Below are 16,059 nucleotides of genomic sequence, written 5' to 3' on the forward strand. Positions count from 1 at the left end.
GAAAAAAAAAAAAAAGAATAAAAAAGTGTTAGAACTATCATTTGCACCTATGAAGAAGTTGTACTGTTTTTGAAAATGTATTGATTTTAGAGAGAATGGGCAAGGGGGACGGAGAGAGAGATAGGAACATTGTTTTTCTGCTCCACTCATTCACGCGGTCATTGACTGATTCTTGCATGTGCCCTGACTGGAGATCGAACCTGCAACATTGGAGTGTCAGGATGATGCTCTACCCAACTGAGCGACCCAGCTAGGGCCAAGAAGTTGCACCAGCTGAAGGAGATAACAAACAATTCTGACTTTAAAAATGTAATTGTAAACTTCCAAACATGAAAACTATTGAATACTTTGAGTACACCACTGGTGTACAGGGTGTTGATCTCTTTTAAGAATCCATTGAGCCTAGCCCTGGCAGGTTGGCTCAGTGGTAGAGTGTTGGCCTGGCGTGGAAGTCCCGGGTTCGATTCCCGGCCAGGGCACACAGGAGAAGCGCCCATCTGCTTCTCCACCCCTCCCCCTCTCCTTCCTCTCTGTCTCTCTTCCCCTCCCACAGCCAAGGCTCCATTGGAGCAAAAGATGGCCTGGGCGCTGGGGATGACTTCGTGTCCTCGCCTCAGGTGCTAGAGTGGCTCTGGTCACAACAGAGTGATGCCCCAGATGGGCAGAGCATCGCCCCCTGGTGGGCATGCCGGGTGGATCCCGGTCGGGCGCATGCGGGAGTCTGACTGCCTCCCCGTTTCCAGCTTCAGAAAAAAAAAATAGTCTGTTGAGCCTTCCGCCACAGCAGTCATTGAGAACGAGCAGCCATGGCTTTGTGCTACCCCATGGCCATGGGCCTCAATAAGGGCCACAAGGTGACCAAGAATGTGAGCAAGCCGAGGCACAGCCGCTGCTGAGGGCGCCTCACCAAGCACACCAAGTTTGTGCGGGACATGATCCGAGAAGTGTGTGGCTTTGCTCCCTATGAGCAGTGTGCCATGGAGCTGCTCAAGGTCTCCAAGGACAAGAGAGCCCTGAAATTAATCAAGAAAAGGGTAGGGACACACATCCGTGCCAAGAGGAAGCAAGAGGAGCTGAGCAACATCCTTGTAGCCATGAAGAAGGCAGTAGCCAAGAAGGACTGAGCCCCATCTCTGGATATAATAAATTCTGTTCAGGAAAAAAAAATATCTGTTGAACGCTGCAGATCCTAAAAATAATGCTCATTTGCATGTTTTGTATATTCCCTTAAGATTCAGACAGGTATTAAAAAACGTGGAATAGTAGACAAATGTTACGTTCTCCTCTTCTCTCAGCTCTTTAAGACTTTTTTTTTTTTTTTACTGAGACAGAGAGAGAGTCAGAGATAGGGACAGACAGACAGGAACAGAGAGAGATGAGAAGCATCAATCATTAGTTTTTCATTGTGGCATCTTAGTTCATTGACTGCTTTCTCATATGTGCCTTGACCGTGAGGCTACAGCAGACCGAGTAACCCCTTGCTCGAGCCAGCGACCTTGGGTCTAAGCTGGTGAGCTTTTGCTCAAACCAGATGAGCCCACGCTCAAGCTGGTGACCTCAGGATCTCGAACCTGAGTCCTCCGCATCCCAGTCCAACGCTCTATCCACTGCGCCACCGCCTGGTCAGGCAAGACTCATTTCTTGATTTATGTTTTAATCACTTCCCCTCTCAGTTGTAGCGACCTTCTAGGACTTAGTCATCAAGGCATTCTTTCCCTTTCATCTTGTTTTCTTCCAGACCCTTTTTGTCAGTTTATATAAAGATGATGATTCATTTTTTTTAAAAAATATTTTATTTATTCATTTTAGAGAGGAGAGAGAGAGAAAGAAAGAGAGAGAGAGAGAGAGAGAGAGAGAAAGAGAGAGAAAGTGGGAGGAGGAGCAGGAAGCATCAACTCCCACAAATGCCTTGACCAGACAAGTCCAGGGTTTTGAACAGGCGACCTCAGCGTTCCAGGTCAACACTTTGTCCACTGTGCCACCACAGATAAGATGGTAAGATAACAATTCAATGTATAGCTTTTTCTTTTTTCGCCAGAAATATAACTTTCCTATTCAAACATAGTGTAAAACTCTAAAAAAAAAGAAGAAAAAGAAGAAAAATTCAAGCAAGACAGAAAAGTCCAAAGAGAAAAGTAGACTCACACCATCAAAAATAAACAATGCTCCCATTTTATGACTATTACTTTAGACATGTTTCTATTCAACATATATCTTTTCCCATTAAGCTTTACTCTACTTCTGTATACCTTTGTAAGTATAAATTCTCAGGAATACCTTTTAAAAATGAACCATTTTAATGATTATTTTGCTCCTCATTGCCATATTGCTTTCCGTGATACTTTTTAAGAACATCCTTCCTTTGCCTTCCATGGCCGTGTACGCTCCTGCTGCTCCATCTGCTTCTGCAGCGTCTTCTTTCCTGTTTCCTCTTCTGAAGTCTCATCCCTTAAATGATCTTTCCTGTGTGATGCTTTCTTAAGCCCTTTTCCCAGCAGGCTTCTCCAGTATCTCATGTCTCTGATAGATATGTGTATTCCAAACTGCCCTCTTGATGTTCCGCTTATCTGTCAGACCTCACCCTTACTGGACTATATCGCCCCTGAGACAGAGGAATTCCAAAAAGCTGACAAGCCGCCCCAAGGAGGGGCTCCGGACATACCAGGACTTTTGATTCAACACCCACATGCTCGAAATTCTTCTTGACCCCATATAATTTGTCCCCCTAGTCTGTAACCGGTGCTCTTCTCCCCTGGAGAAGTGCCCAGCAGGGTTCCTTTCTTCCGTTCAATAAAGCCTGTTACTCTGGTCTTTCGGACTCCCATGGATTCTTAGTCTCTAACTCCACTATACTTTATACACTGTGCTATATACTGTTTCACCTTGTATTAAGTTAGTTTATGATTCTGACCTCCTCCAAAGCTTGGATTGGGTGTATCCTGAGATCCAGTGCGCTTTTTTTTCTTGTACTTATTGCACCTGTCACTGTTTTATGTCTAGCTCCGTGAGTACAGGAGCTGTGTCCATTTTGTTTGCTAATGTCCCTATGCCAAGCACAGTGCCTGACACAGAATAGCTGCTTGAAGAGTATCTTTAAACAGATTCATGATGTGATCCCTGCTGGGGTAGCTTAGGTTTGATCCCCGGTCAGGGCACATGCAAGAACCAACCAATGACAGATGAATGAGTGACAGAAATCAATGTTTCCTTCTCTGTGTGTCTCTCCCTCTCTCTAAAAATTAATGGATTCATGATATAAATTAAAAAAACTAATCCACAATTTATTCATTAAAATTTTTTTAAAGTTGATTTTAGCAAAAAAGGAAGGGAGACAAGAGACAGGAACACTGATCTGTTCCTGTATGTGCCATGAATGGAGATTGAACTGCACTTGGGGACAATTCCCTAAGCAACCAAGCTATCTGGCCAAGGCACTTAATTCACTTTTTAAAAAATGTTTTTATTTATTGATTTTAAAGAGAGATATCAATCCATTTTTGTATGTGCCCTGACTGGGGACTGAACCAGCAAACTTTGTGCATCAGGAAGATACTCTAACTAACCCCACCATCCCACCAGGGCCCACAATTTATTCTTGCATCTCTTTCCTGGGATCAGTCCAAACTCTAGCCAGAGTAATAAAAATTTACTAATCACTTGGCCTAACTGGCCTCCTACCTCTTGTCATGCGTCTCCCTGCAATCTAACAGCTTGCAAACATGACATTTAAAAAGAAGTCTGATTGTGTTTCCCTCCCCAAAACTCTGATCTCCCAATTACCTAGAGAACAGTCAAGCTCCTCAGCTTGGATGAAAGGCTTTGGCTCTAATATCCCTTTTGAAATCTCTCTGGGTTTACTTATTAAGAACTTATTATATGCCAAGCACTCAGCTAGTTACAGGAGTTCACAAATTATTTGGGAAGACAGGTACCTAGATTAATTTTAATAGGGCATGATCAGCTATATTACAGGGTCTGTGAAGACAGTTTCAGACAACGCATTATAAAATATTAGGTTTGCCCTCTGCAGGTTTGCAAGCCCAGTCTATGACTGCAACGTCTATTCTGGTGGCTACCAGATACATTTCACGTGCTTAAAACAGCCACACAAACCAGCAGCTATCATATTGGACAGCGCAACAGAGATCATTTCAATCATCCATGGAAGGGGGGTTACTGTAGGTGCTTCAAAGAGAGCAAGGACCATTTTCCATACATGCATTCTGTGGTGCAAGCCACCAGTCCCCCAGCCCAATTCTCCCTCTCACCTATTCCTGCATACACACAGCTTGGCTGGGGTGTATTTTGAAGTAGCACATGCTCCCAATATGCATGAAAGTACTTTGGTAAACCATTCAATGATACAGAAATGTGATATAGTAAACAGTTTCAGTTCTTTTCATCACAGCCTTGGTTATTTCAAGCGAATTCTAGCTCTTTTCTTGAACATCTCCCATCTTTGTAATTTATGCCAAAGAGTTCTGAAAAGGTACACAAGGCAACATTTATATTAGGTAAAAATACAGATTGTACCTACCTTGATGCTTTCACAAGCCATCTAGCCAGGAACCTACTTCACCACCTGCCTTTTCCTTTGTCACTTTCCCTAGAAAGGAAGGACACAAATTAAGATTTCCAAAATACAGTATTTATTTTGAGATTGGAGAATAATGGGAAAACTAAGTAGTGGGAACTGGACCCTCATCAGGGTCTTCTGGGAAATCATAAGTACCATCCTCTTCTGCAGCTTGATGTCTTTCCAGTTTAGCAATCAATTCTTTCGCTGGGTTGAAGACGCCATTGGTCTGCTGGTCACAGACATAGCAGCGTGGGGTGGTGCGGAAATGCTGCAGTGCACAGCTTTCACAGAAATAATGCCTGCACTTGGTGACAACTGGGTTTTGGAAGCTCTGGCGACAGATGAAACACTTGAATGGAATATCTTCACTATCGCTTGCCACCTCGTAGTTTTCGTCCTCATAAACATCGTAGCGACCCTCATCCAGCTCCCGTTCGATCTGCCACCCATGCTTGTAATCTGATCGGTCATGGAGAAATTTGCAGCTGTCTCCGAAGCCGCAAAAGCCTGTCTCTTTGTAGTCTTTACAAATGTCAGGCTGGTAATCCCAGCGCACGGTGGCACGGAGATGCTCGGGCGCTCGGATGGGGCCCTTCCGCACCATGCCGGAGGAAGCATTGCCCATAGACGTATCCTTGGGCTTCATATACTTCTGATAGTTATTGATGCCGCGATAGATCTTGTCATCTTCCTTGCCCCTCAGCTCCTCCTGGATCTTCTGGCTGCGCTCAAAGATGGCTTGGGCGTCACGCTCCTTTTCCGTGTCCACCTCATAGACAGCAGTCGCCCCCATGTCCTCTGGCCCCACGGGTTTCGCCGAGCGGGTGGACTTGTAGACCACACGGAGAGTCTCAGGCTCATTGCCGTTCGCCACCTCCTCCTCGCTACTCGAGTCGCAGTAAACCACCTTCTGTTTCCCACTGCCACGGGTCTTCTGGATCATCGGATTGTGGGTCGCCCGCTTCTTTTCCCGGCGAACTACAGTGCTGCCTTCGTCACTGCTGCTGCTGCTGTCGTCTCCGGGCTCTGGGTCGCAGACCGGGCGCTTCCTGCGGCCTGCAGCCCCTTTTCGCCCAGGCTTTTTGAACAGGAAGGTGCACACCTGGTCTGTCGCCTTTCCTGGAGAAAGTTGCTCTGCCATTTTCCAGTCCCGACCCTGAAACGGCTGCGGATTGTGGGTCGCGTGGAGATGCTTCACGTTACTGCACGTCGGGGTTTCGGCAGAGAACCGGGAGCTAGGCGCACTGGAGAGAGAGGCCCGCCGGAAGACGGGCGGGAGAATGCGCCAGCCTACAGCCCTGACGGCCACCGTCGTTTCCTCCGGAAGTGTACGTGACCCCGCCCAGCCGCTGGCTGCCGCGGGGCTTGGTGGGAATGAGTAGAGCCGGTCACTTTTAAGGCTTTGGACTGTATTTCTTTTGGCTTCGGTAACTTTGCCGCGATGTGGTTCGAGATTCTCCCCGGGCTCGCCGTCATGGGCGTGTGCCTACTCATCCCCGGGATTGCCACCGCGCGCATCCACCGCTTCACTAACGGGGGCAAGGTAAGGTGGCGTCCCTAGGCGGCCAGCGACTCTGCGGCCCGCCGTTACGTCAAGGGCGGTGAGGTAGGGAGCAGAGTAGCACCAGCACCCTCTGGCTGAGATGGAGAATACCAAGGGCGCGTCCTCTCCCCCTTTTCCGTATTTGCCTGAAAGTGGAGGTTTAGGGAATGAAGCCAGGAAGAAACAACAATCTACTCTAGCAAGAAGCAGCCAGTTGCTGGGCGGAGAAGAGGGCGCCGGAGGGCCGAGCAGAGATTCGGGGCCTGGAAAAGGAGAGGAGGAGAAGTTAGGTCCAGGCTCCTAGCAGAAGACGGAGGCGTCAGCCTTGCTCCCACTGCTTCCGACTTCTGGTCTCCTTTCTTGCTCGATTCTGTTTTTAACTCCTAGCATTCTCATCTTGATCGCTTCTCATTATTTCTTCGCCAACCTTAACTAGTTTTTAAGACTTCATCTTTTAAAATTTTTAATATATTGACTGATTTTAAAGAGAGGAAAGGAGGGAGGGAGAGAGGAGGAGAGAGAGAAACATCGATTTTTTGTTCTACTTTATTTATGCATTCATTGGTTGAGTCTTGATAATGTACTCTGACTGGAGATGTACCACAAGATCCTGTTTTCCCCCCTCTTCCTAGCCCTTGACATCGTCTCTAGAGTACAAAGGGTAAATAAATGTATTTGTTATTTGCTTTTTGGTTTTGTGATCATCCTTCATGTGTGATCTTCCCAGTAGGTACCAGAAACAAAAAACAAACAAACAAAAAAACAGGCTGTCTTTAAAAGAGCATGGGAGCAGGGAGGAAAGAAAATAAATGATGCAGGTTAAAGTAGAAAGTGTAAGTTACCATCTTAATTCTAAAGTTTAGAGGTCTGTTATGATTCTGGTCTTATATTATTAATTTGATTTTTATTTCAGTGCTAATTCCATTCTAGAATGTCACTTATTACAGTTTTAATATTCCTCTATTGAGTCATTCATCTTAAAACTGCAATAATTTATTTTAATTGTAGGAAAAAAGGGTTGCCTACTATTCCTATCAGTGGACTTTGATGGAAAGAGATAAGCGGGTGTCTGGAGTTAATCGTTACTACGTGTCAAAGGTAAGATGACTCCAGTGCTAGCCATCTGTCAGGGTGGAGGTGGGTGCTCCTGATGTGCTAATTGAATTTGCATTTTCGCATCTACTAGTGAGGTTGAGCAGCCTTTCACATAGTTAATGCTGTTTGTATTTCTAGTTCTGTGGATTGTTTGCCTATATACTTGACTTGCTCTGTTCTCTTTCTTTTTATTTACTAGGTTTCTTTATGTATTATGAATACTAATTTTGTTTCTTTTATATGTACAAATATTTTTCCTAGTCTTCTCTTGTCTTTATCACTTTATGACAGTAGATTTAATTTTTAAAAATTTTTATTGATTTTAGCGAGGGGGGGAACATAGCTCTGTTCCTGTATGTGCCCTGACTGGGGATCGAACCAGCAACCTCTGCTCTTCAGGACGATGCTCTAACCAACCGAGCTATCCAGCCAATGCTTAACAATTTTTTAAATGATTTTTAGAGAGCAAGAGAGAGATCAATTTGTTGTTCCACTTATTTATGCATTCATTAGTTAATTCTTGTATGTGCCCTCACTGTGGAACGAACCCAGAACCTTTTGTGTATCAGGATGACATGCTAACTAACTGATCCAGCCAGGGCTATGATAGTAGTTTTTTGTTTTTTTTTTAAGATTTTTATTTATTCATTTGAGAGAGGAGAGAGAGAGAAAGCAAAGGGAGACACAAGGAGTGGGGGTGAGCAGGAAGCATCAACTCCCAACTCTCATATGTGCCTTGACCGGGTAAGCCCAGGGTTTTGAACCAGCTTTCCAGGTCGACACTTTATTTACTGCGCCACCACATGTCAGGTATGATAGTAGTTTTTAATTTTGGTGTTCAATTTGTATTTTATCATTTTTGGCTTTATGGTTTAAATAGTCTTGCTTACTAATGAGCTTCCTATTCAAGATTATAAAAATGTATCCTTCCCATTTCTCCAAATACTGCTACAGTTCTTCATTTACACTTAGTGCTCTGACCAATCTACAGGGTATTTTGGGGTATAAGGTGTGGCCAGGATTTAACTTTCCTTTTTTCCCAAGAAATAGATAGTTGTCACAATTATCCATTTATAGAACAGTTCTTTTTTTTATTTGAAATACTACTCCAGTAAACTAAGTTTCCATATACACATGCTCCTGTTTCACGAATGTGCTCTTCTGTACTTCGTTGGTTTCCCAGTTCCTGCACCAATATCATACATATGTTAAGAATCAATATAATTTTATATTTGATTTAATCATATGAAATTGCTGTTTTTGTGGATCAAAAATGACCAAGTAATAGCATCTCCATATGGATCGACCTAATAGAATAGAATGTTTTAATATCTTCTGGGAGTTCCTCTTTATTACTCTTTTAAATTTTTAGTTACCTTTGTATATTTTCTTTTTGCTCATTTATTTCACATAGTGAAACTAGGTGAATATTAATTCCATCATTTTATAGATGAGAGAACAGAGTGTCACTGGTTAAATAACACTGAGGAGTCAACTGAGGTAGTCTGTCTCTCAGTATAGTGTTATTTGAGAATCAAGTCTAAAGACCATGCTGACAGCTATCTAGTCACCTAGAACAGTATTTCTCAAAGTGTGGTCTAAGAATAACTATCATAGTCTGGCATATGAGATACAATGCGGACTCCTAGGCCCCTGGCCAGACCAAACAACTTAGGATTTCTACAGGGTGACTTCTAGGACTCTACAATTTTAATTTCTCTCAAGGTGATTCTTTCTGCAATAGTAAACAAAATACCTGGACTGTTATTTGAACACCTGGAAGAAATGTCTTCACTGATTTTAAGTATTTGGTTGTGAACAGAGTAAGATAGAGTGGGTCTTCTGAATAAATAGTGTCATGCTTACACGGGGCAAGAGTTCTGGAGTTGGGGGCCCTGAATTTGAATTCTAGCTCTGCTACTTCCTTACTGACTTAAACGACTTTTAACCTCTCCAAGCCTTCTTTTCTCATCTGTAAAAAGATTGGAATGAGGCTAACAGTATCTTCCTCATGTTAGCTGGTATTTTATAAAAACGGTTTTACCTTACTGTTCTCTGACTCCCTGAGGGTGCTTTATAGAAGGATCCGGATGGTAAATACTTCCTGACTTTAGTTCTCATTGTGGGTGGAAAGTCTTTTCATATAAAGTGATATGTTTGCTGCTGTCAGAAAAGGGAAACTAGACGTAATTGTAAGTTATTTTTTCTTAATTTAGTGATTATAAAATTCAGTTCAATTTGTTGCAAGAAATTTGGTACGTGAACATTCTTTAATAACGGAGAGCGCCACTTGGTGGCGCTGGAAATATGAGTGCATGCACGTCTTTGATGGGAACAAAATTCTCACATTTCCCTTTTGAAACTGTTTTTCAGGGTTTGGAGAATATTGATTAAGGAAGCATTTTCCTGATTGATGAAAAATAACTGAGCGATGTCCGTCTACTCCTACTGGAAGGTTATGCAGTGTATTATGTAGCATACAGTATGTTATGTACTCTGAAATAAAAATGAAAAGTAAAGTCAAAGGTTTTCTTTCCTTTTCAAAATATGATGGCCCTGGCTGATTGGCTAAGCGGCTAGACCATCAGCCCCACGTGTGGATGTCCCAGGTTCAATCCCCAGTCAGGGCACACATGAGAAGCGACCATCTGCTTCTCTTCTCCTCCATCTTTCCCTTCTCTCTCTCTTCCCCACTTGCAGCTGCCTGTCTCACTATCTCCCCTCTTCTCACTTAAAAAAAAAATGACTACACAAGATCAACCAATTTATCCAAGGTAGCTTTAACACTTAAAAAAAACCGCACCAAAACTAGAAGGTACTGAGGCTTACAAACTATAGACAAAGTGTGTACCAAGTACCTTCACTATGCTCAGTGCCTAATGATTCGTAAATGGCAGTTGCTACTAGTATCACATATGTAAATACAAGTTTTCTAGTTCCTTTTCTGGGTGAATCTAGTGTTTAAAATTCCAGTTAGGGCCCTGGCCGGTTGGCTCAATGGTAGAGCATCTGCCTGGCATGCAGGAGTCCTGGGTTCAATTCCCGGCCAGGGCACACAGGAGAAGCGCCCATCTGCTTCTCCACCCCTCCCCCCCTCCTTCCTCTCTGTCTCTCTCTTCCCCTCCTGCAGCTGTGGCTCCATTGGAGCAAAGTTGGCCCAGGCACTGAGGATGGCTCTGTGGCCTCTGCCTCAGGTGCTAGAATGGCTCTGATTGCGGCAGAGCGATGCCCCAAGATGGGCAGAGCATCGCCCCCTGCTGGGCATGCCGGGTGGATCCCAGTTGGGCGCATGCGGGAGTCTATCTGACTGCCTCCAACTTCAGAAAAATACAAAAAAAAAATAAAAAAAATAAAAATAGGCCTGACCTGTGGTGGCGCAGTGGATAAAGCGTCGACCTGGAAATGCTGAGGTCACCGGTTTGAAACCCTAGGCTTGCCTGGTCAAGGCACATATGGGGAGTTGATGCTTCCAGATCCTCCCCTCCTTCTCTCTCTCTCTCTCTCCTCTCTCTCTCTCTCTCTCTCTCTCTCTCTCTCTCTCTCTCTCTCTCTGTCTCTCCCTCTCCTCTCTAAAATGAATAAAATAAAATAAAATAAATAAATAAAATTCCAGTTAGGCCTGACCAGGCGGCGGTGCAGTGGATAGAGCTTCAGCCTGGGACACTGAGGACCCAGGTTTAAAACCCTGAGGTCGCTGGCTTGAGCGTGGGATCATAAACATGACCCCATGGTTGCTGGCTTGAAGCCCAAGGTCACTGGTTTGAGCAAGGGGTCACGGGCTTGGCTGTAGCCCCCGGGTCAAGGCACATATGAGAAGCAATCAATTAAAAACTAAGATGTCACAACTACGAGTTGATGCTTCTCATCTCTCTGCCTGTTTGTCTCCCTCTTTCTCCTCTCTCTTGCGTGTGTGTGCGCGTGCTAAAAAAATGACAGGTAGAAATCAGTTGGTCAGGTTCAACATTAGGGTCTGAATTCTTCACCCCCTTTTTTGTGACATGCTATGAAATTAGCCAGATTTTTATACTCTATCTCCAGGTAGTGAACCAGAGTAAAGCACTCTGAATCTCAATTCTAGTGGTGCTTTGTAGCCTGCATTTCTCTTGATTTTTTGCATGTGCAATTAGCCAGAAGGGTTTTCATACAGCAGCTCTGACATGTGATTTATCTACTGACCTTGGGTACATAAGTCGCCTCATAAGGCCAGTTGGGATGGGAAACAATGCCATTCATTTGATTGTATTCACTATCTTTCATTTTAAACAGACAGTATATCCACATGTTCACATAATTCAAAACTAACAATATAAGGTCTTTGGTGATCATATGTTCTGATTTCCTGCCCAGCACTAGCCTGATTGTCATACCACCTGGAAAGGCCTCTTCATGCATGGATTAATACAGTCTTCAGTATTGCATAATGGGAACATCTCACAGTTTCTGTCCCTTTAGAAGAATGGTCTTGTTTGAAATTACATTTACCAGGCTTCCATAATTATTTCTAGGGTCAAGTGAAATAGTGAATAGGAAAAGACTGAAAAAGGGTAGAGAAAGCTATGCACATTCAGAAGAGGGACGAAGATGGCGCTGCCCTTTGAAAAACATTTTTAAGTGAAACATTTATGGGAAAAAAAGGAACATTTTACTATCAGGAATTGCAAATTATAAGGACCCTTAGACATTTGGTCCAAATTCTGATTCCTCACACGAGGAAAGGAAAGTTCAGGGGTGGGGAGCAATCTCTCAGCTAGTGGCAGAACTGGGCCTAGAGTCCTGGTGTTTTGACACAACCTACTGTGCTTTCAACTGTTCTTTATAGTTCACTCCACAAACACTGCTGAGGAAATGCTACGCGCCGGGCACTGTGCCTCAGATCTGCGTAAGACCCAGCCTCGCCATTCGGAAGCTCACAGAGTGACACAGTTACAAGATGGGGTGATGAGTGCTATGCCCTAAAGTTTGCAGAAGGTGCTGTGGGAGCGAAGGGGCGGTTGCAGGCGAGGGAGAGGGCTAAGGATAGTTTTCCACGTGATGCCCATGCCAAGCCAAATCTTTTATTTATTTATTTATTTATTTATTTATTTATTTATTTTTGACAGTCAGAGAGAGGGATAGATAGGGACAGACAGACAGGAATGGAGAGAGATGAGAAGTATCAATCATTAGTTTTTCGTTGCGACACCTTAGTTCAGCGGTTCTCAACCTGTGGGTCGCAACCCTGGCGGGGGTCGAACGACCAAAACATAGGGGTCGCCTAAAACCATTGGAAATACATATTTTATTTAAAAAGGTATATGTATAATAAATATGTATTTTCCAATGGCTTTAGGCGACCCCTGTGTTTTGGTCGTTCGACCCCTGCTGGGGTCGCGACCCACAGGTTGAGAACCGCTGCCTTAGTTGTTCATTGATTGTTTTCTCATATGTGCCTTGACTGTGGGGCTACAGCAGACCGAGTAACACCTTGCTCGAGCCAGTGACCTTGGGTTCAAGCTGGTGAGCTTTATGCTCAAACCAGATGAGCCCGCGGTCAAGCTGGCGACCTTGGGGTCTTGAACCTGAGTCCTCTGCATCCCATTCGAACGCTCTATCCACTGCGCCACTGCCTGGTCAGGCACCAAGCCAAATCTTGAAGGTTGTGTAGTATTTATGAGAGAAATAACTGACAGCCCCGGCTGGTTGGCTCAGTGAACAGAGTCGACCTGGCATGCAGAAGTTCCGGGTTCAGTCCCGGTCAGGGCACACATGAGGAGCAGCCATCTGCTTCTCTTCCCCTCCCTCCCCCTTCTCTTCCTTTTTCTCTCCTGCAGCCAGTGGCTCAGTTGGTCCAAGCATTGGCGCCGGGCGCTGAGGATAGCTCGGTTGATTTGAGCATTGGTTCCAGTCTGGGTGCATGTGGGAGTCTTTCTATCTCCCCTCCTCACTTAAAAAAAAACAAACAAAAACAAAACCGACAGGAGGACACCGTGCCGAGAAAACAGCATGAGTGCGGGGACAAACGAGCATGGCTGTGTGGGAAGGACAGTGGAGGGAAAGGACACTGGAGAGACGGGCAGCCTCTGCGGGGCAGGGGGCAGGAGCCGGGGATGGTGAGGTACAAACATCTGCCTGGCTGCTCTGAGGAAGGTGGACTGAAGCAGTGGTTTTCAACCAGGGTGAGTTTGTCTGTAAAGGCACATTTGGAAAGGTAGGAGTTCTTTTCTTTTTTTCTTCATTGTTACAAAGTGGGCAGTTGGATGAGGTATTACTTATATCTAGTGGTTAGAGACCAGCATTGCTAGCCTGACCAGGCATTGGTGCAGTGGATAGAGTGTCAACCTGGGACAGAGAGGATCCAGGTTCAAAGCCCCCCAAGGTAGCCGCTTCAGTGCGGGCTCATCTAGCTTGAGTGCAGGGTCACCGGCTTGAGCATGGGATCATAGACATGACCCCAAGGTCTCTGGTTTGAAGCCCAAAGGTCGCTGGCTGGAGTGAGGGTCACTGGCTTGGCTGGAGACTCCCGCCCCTTCAGGGCACATATGAGAAAGCAATCAATGAACAACTAAAGTGCCACAACAAAGAATTGATGTTTCTCATCTTCCTGTCATCTGTCTCTCTCTCTATCTTGCTAAAGATCAGCAATGCTAACTAAACTCCTACCATGCAGAGGACAGTCCCTCCCGAGGAGTTTTGGGCAGCCCAAAATGTCAATAATAGTGAGACAGAAAACCTGAAAACAATAGCAGGGCCCCCATCAAGGAAGATGCCAGGAAGTGTTTGTTTTTTAATTCCTATTTATTCAGGAGTATATAAGAGCAATCCCCTTGCTTTCTCCCACTCCTAGTTCTTTTCTCATTATAGTTCAGATGCCAGATACTTCCTGGGCTCCTCTGTAAACCTGAACTCTGTACCTTCCCTGGAGGAATTTGTCTATCCCAATCCACCGCAGTGATGTGCCTCTGGATGAGAAAGCAAAGACTAAACCCTTTCTGAGTTGATGTGCAGTATTAGGAGGACTGGGAGGACCGTCAGCTGACAGGCTCCGGTACCTGTCAGCTGTGACCTTAGACAAGTCACCTCATTTCTCTGAGCCTCAGGTCTCCCGTCTCTCAAGTGAAGAGAGTATGTCATCTGCATATATCCCTGGGTATCCGATACTGTCATTTAGTCACGTATATGGACTAGTTTGTAGCTGTACCTCCCCATGCATGTGGAAGGGGTCATGGCTGGTTTGTAAGCACCCCCTGAACAGCTGTCCCGTCCACCCCCAGGTTCCCCAAAGGCACTTATCCAAATGTGGTGTCAGGAGGACCCTTGGACCCAGTCTGTAACTAAGTGTAGGTGGTGGCAGCAGTCTTGGGTTCCCTCTTAGAACAAATGATGACAACTAATGTATTCCCAGAGCACTGTAAACAAAACAGACAACACTAACCTCAACACTTGCTCTGAAGGTATTTGATGGAAACAGAGAGGAAAACTCAGCTCAAGGCCACTGCAAGGACTGAGTGCCTGCTTACCCCTCTCAGTGGTTGCCACTTGTTTTAAGGGAAGGTGATGAGCAGATGAGATCGAAGCCTCCACCATCCTCAACAGTAAGCTTCTGGCTAAGGGTGGGGAGTGAGGTGAGAGTTACACATCACTTGGTTTTTAAGATTTCATATCATTCTGATAGTTCTGTGGCTGGAAAATGTAAAACAATATTGAAAATAATAGAGATTTTTGTATGTTGATGCAGACTTTTAAAATCTTTTTAAAAAAATTGATGCTGATCAGAACCACGTCGTCCTGGAGGCTTAATGATTAAGGGAGTGGCCGTACAAGGGAGAGGGAGGCAGGTGAGGGAAGGTGCTGGGTGAGTCCAGTCACAATCAAAGGAAAGAAAGGAGAAAAGGACATATTAAAGAAATGACATTTCTGTACTTTTATATATATATTTTTACTTTTAAAATTAAGATTCTAGTCTTTTTTGAAAAATAAATGCCTTTATCTAATATTTTCAATAATGTCTGATGATTCTGTGGGGTTTTATTTATTGATTAATTGATTTTAGACACAGAGGAAGGGAGAGAGCGCGAGACAGGAACATTGATCTGCTCCTGTATGTGCCCTGACCGGAGATCAAACCAGCAACCTCTGTGCTTTGGGATGATGCTCTAACTAACCAAGCTATCAGGCTAGGGCTAAGATTCTGTCTTTTCTTTTTAAAATTTCATTTATAAAATTAAATTTGCCTGACCAAGTGGTGGTACAGTGGATAGAGTGTCAGCTTGGGATGCTGAGTACCCAAGTTTGAAACCCTGAGGTCACCAGCTTGAGTGCAGGGTCGCTGGCTTGAGTGTGGGATCATGGACATGACCCCAAGGTCACTGGCTTGAGCAAGGGGTCACTCACCCTGCTGGAGCCCTCCGGTCAAGGCACATAGGAGAAAGCAATCAATGAACAACTAAGGTGCCGCAACGAAGAATTGATGCTTCTCATCTCTCTCCCTTCCTGTCTGTTTCTGTCTGTCCCTCTATCTTGATAAAAACAAAATTCATATATACAATTGATTTTTTATAAGATATTATTTAATTTAGAAGAGAGAAAGAGAGAGAAAGAGAGAGGAAGTGGGGAGGAGCAGGAAGCTCGATGCTCTATTTCCTGTGCCGCCACAAGTCAGGCCCAATTGATTTTTAAAATTGACTTTATTGGGGTGACATTAGTAATGCTATAGGTTTCAGGTGGACCATTCCATAACACATCATCTGTACACTGCACTGCATGTTCACCACCCCTATTTTTAGACAACTAAAGAGACGCACTCAGCTGCTGGGTTTGAGTCTTCTGGTTTGTGTCTGCTTGTATGCTCCCTTCTTCCCCCCAC

General features: G+C 44.6%; 2 protein-coding genes, 1 non-coding gene and 1 pseudogene across 3 annotated transcripts; 3 read left to right on the top strand and 1 right to left on the bottom strand.

Annotated features, from left to right (window-relative positions):
* The first annotated feature begins 405 nt into the window (after positions 1-405).
* Positions 406-479, top strand: TRNAP-UGG (transfer RNA proline (anticodon UGG)). The gene has a single exon. It is a non-coding gene; the product is annotated as a tRNA-Pro (tRNA).
* Positions 480-777: 298 nt separating this feature from the next.
* LOC136385602 (large ribosomal subunit protein eL36-like) lies at positions 778-1,167 on the top strand (annotated as a pseudogene).
* A 656-nt stretch (positions 1,168-1,823) lies between these two features.
* RNF113A (ring finger protein 113A) lies at positions 1,824-5,846 on the bottom strand. The gene is made up of 3 exons (XM_066356130.1): positions 4,733-5,846; positions 4,538-4,606; positions 1,824-2,074 (listed from the first exon to the last, which is right to left on the bottom strand). The coding sequence occupies exons 1-2, from the start codon at positions 5,718-5,720 to the stop codon at positions 4,548-4,550; spliced, it is 1,047 nt and encodes a 348-aa protein (XP_066212227.1). The 5' UTR covers positions 5,721-5,846; the 3' UTR covers positions 1,824-2,074; positions 4,538-4,547.
* A 65-nt stretch (positions 5,847-5,911) lies between these two features.
* Positions 5,912-9,742, top strand: NDUFA1 (NADH:ubiquinone oxidoreductase subunit A1). Its single transcript, XM_066356135.1, has 3 exons — positions 5,912-6,122; positions 7,131-7,220; positions 9,591-9,742. The coding sequence occupies exons 1-3, from the start codon at positions 6,021-6,023 to the stop codon at positions 9,609-9,611; spliced, it is 213 nt and encodes a 70-aa protein (XP_066212232.1). The 5' UTR covers positions 5,912-6,020; the 3' UTR covers positions 9,612-9,742.
* The last annotated feature ends 6,317 nt before the right edge of the window (positions 9,743-16,059 follow it).

Source organism: Saccopteryx leptura, chromosome X (assembly GCF_036850995.1).
Source record: "Saccopteryx leptura isolate mSacLep1 chromosome X, mSacLep1_pri_phased_curated, whole genome shotgun sequence".
Lineage (NCBI taxonomy): Eukaryota > Metazoa > Chordata > Mammalia > Chiroptera > Emballonuridae > Saccopteryx > Saccopteryx leptura.

What these genes read in the sequence shown, in the direction of transcription:
- RNF113A (XM_066356130.1), bottom strand. Translation starts at nt 5,720, where the DNA reads ATGGCAGAGCAACTTTCTCCAGGAAAGGCGACAGACCAGGTGTGCACC. An exon ending in TCAAGCTGCAGAAGAGGATG is followed by an intron (nt 4,607 to 4,732) that starts GTACTTATGATT and finishes CTTCCTTTCTAG; the next exon opens with GGAAAGTGACAAAGGAAAAG.
- NDUFA1 (XM_066356135.1), top strand. Translation starts at nt 6,021, where the DNA reads ATGTGGTTCGAGATTCTCCCCGGGCTCGCCGTCATGGGCGTGTGCCTA. An exon ending in GCTTCACTAACGGGGGCAAG is followed by an intron (nt 6,123 to 7,130) that starts GTAAGGTGGCGT and finishes TTTTAATTGTAG; the next exon opens with GAAAAAAGGGTTGCCTACTA. An exon ending in ATCGTTACTACGTGTCAAAG is followed by an intron (nt 7,221 to 9,590) that starts GTAAGATGACTC and finishes ACTGTTTTTCAG; the next exon opens with GGTTTGGAGAATATTGATTA.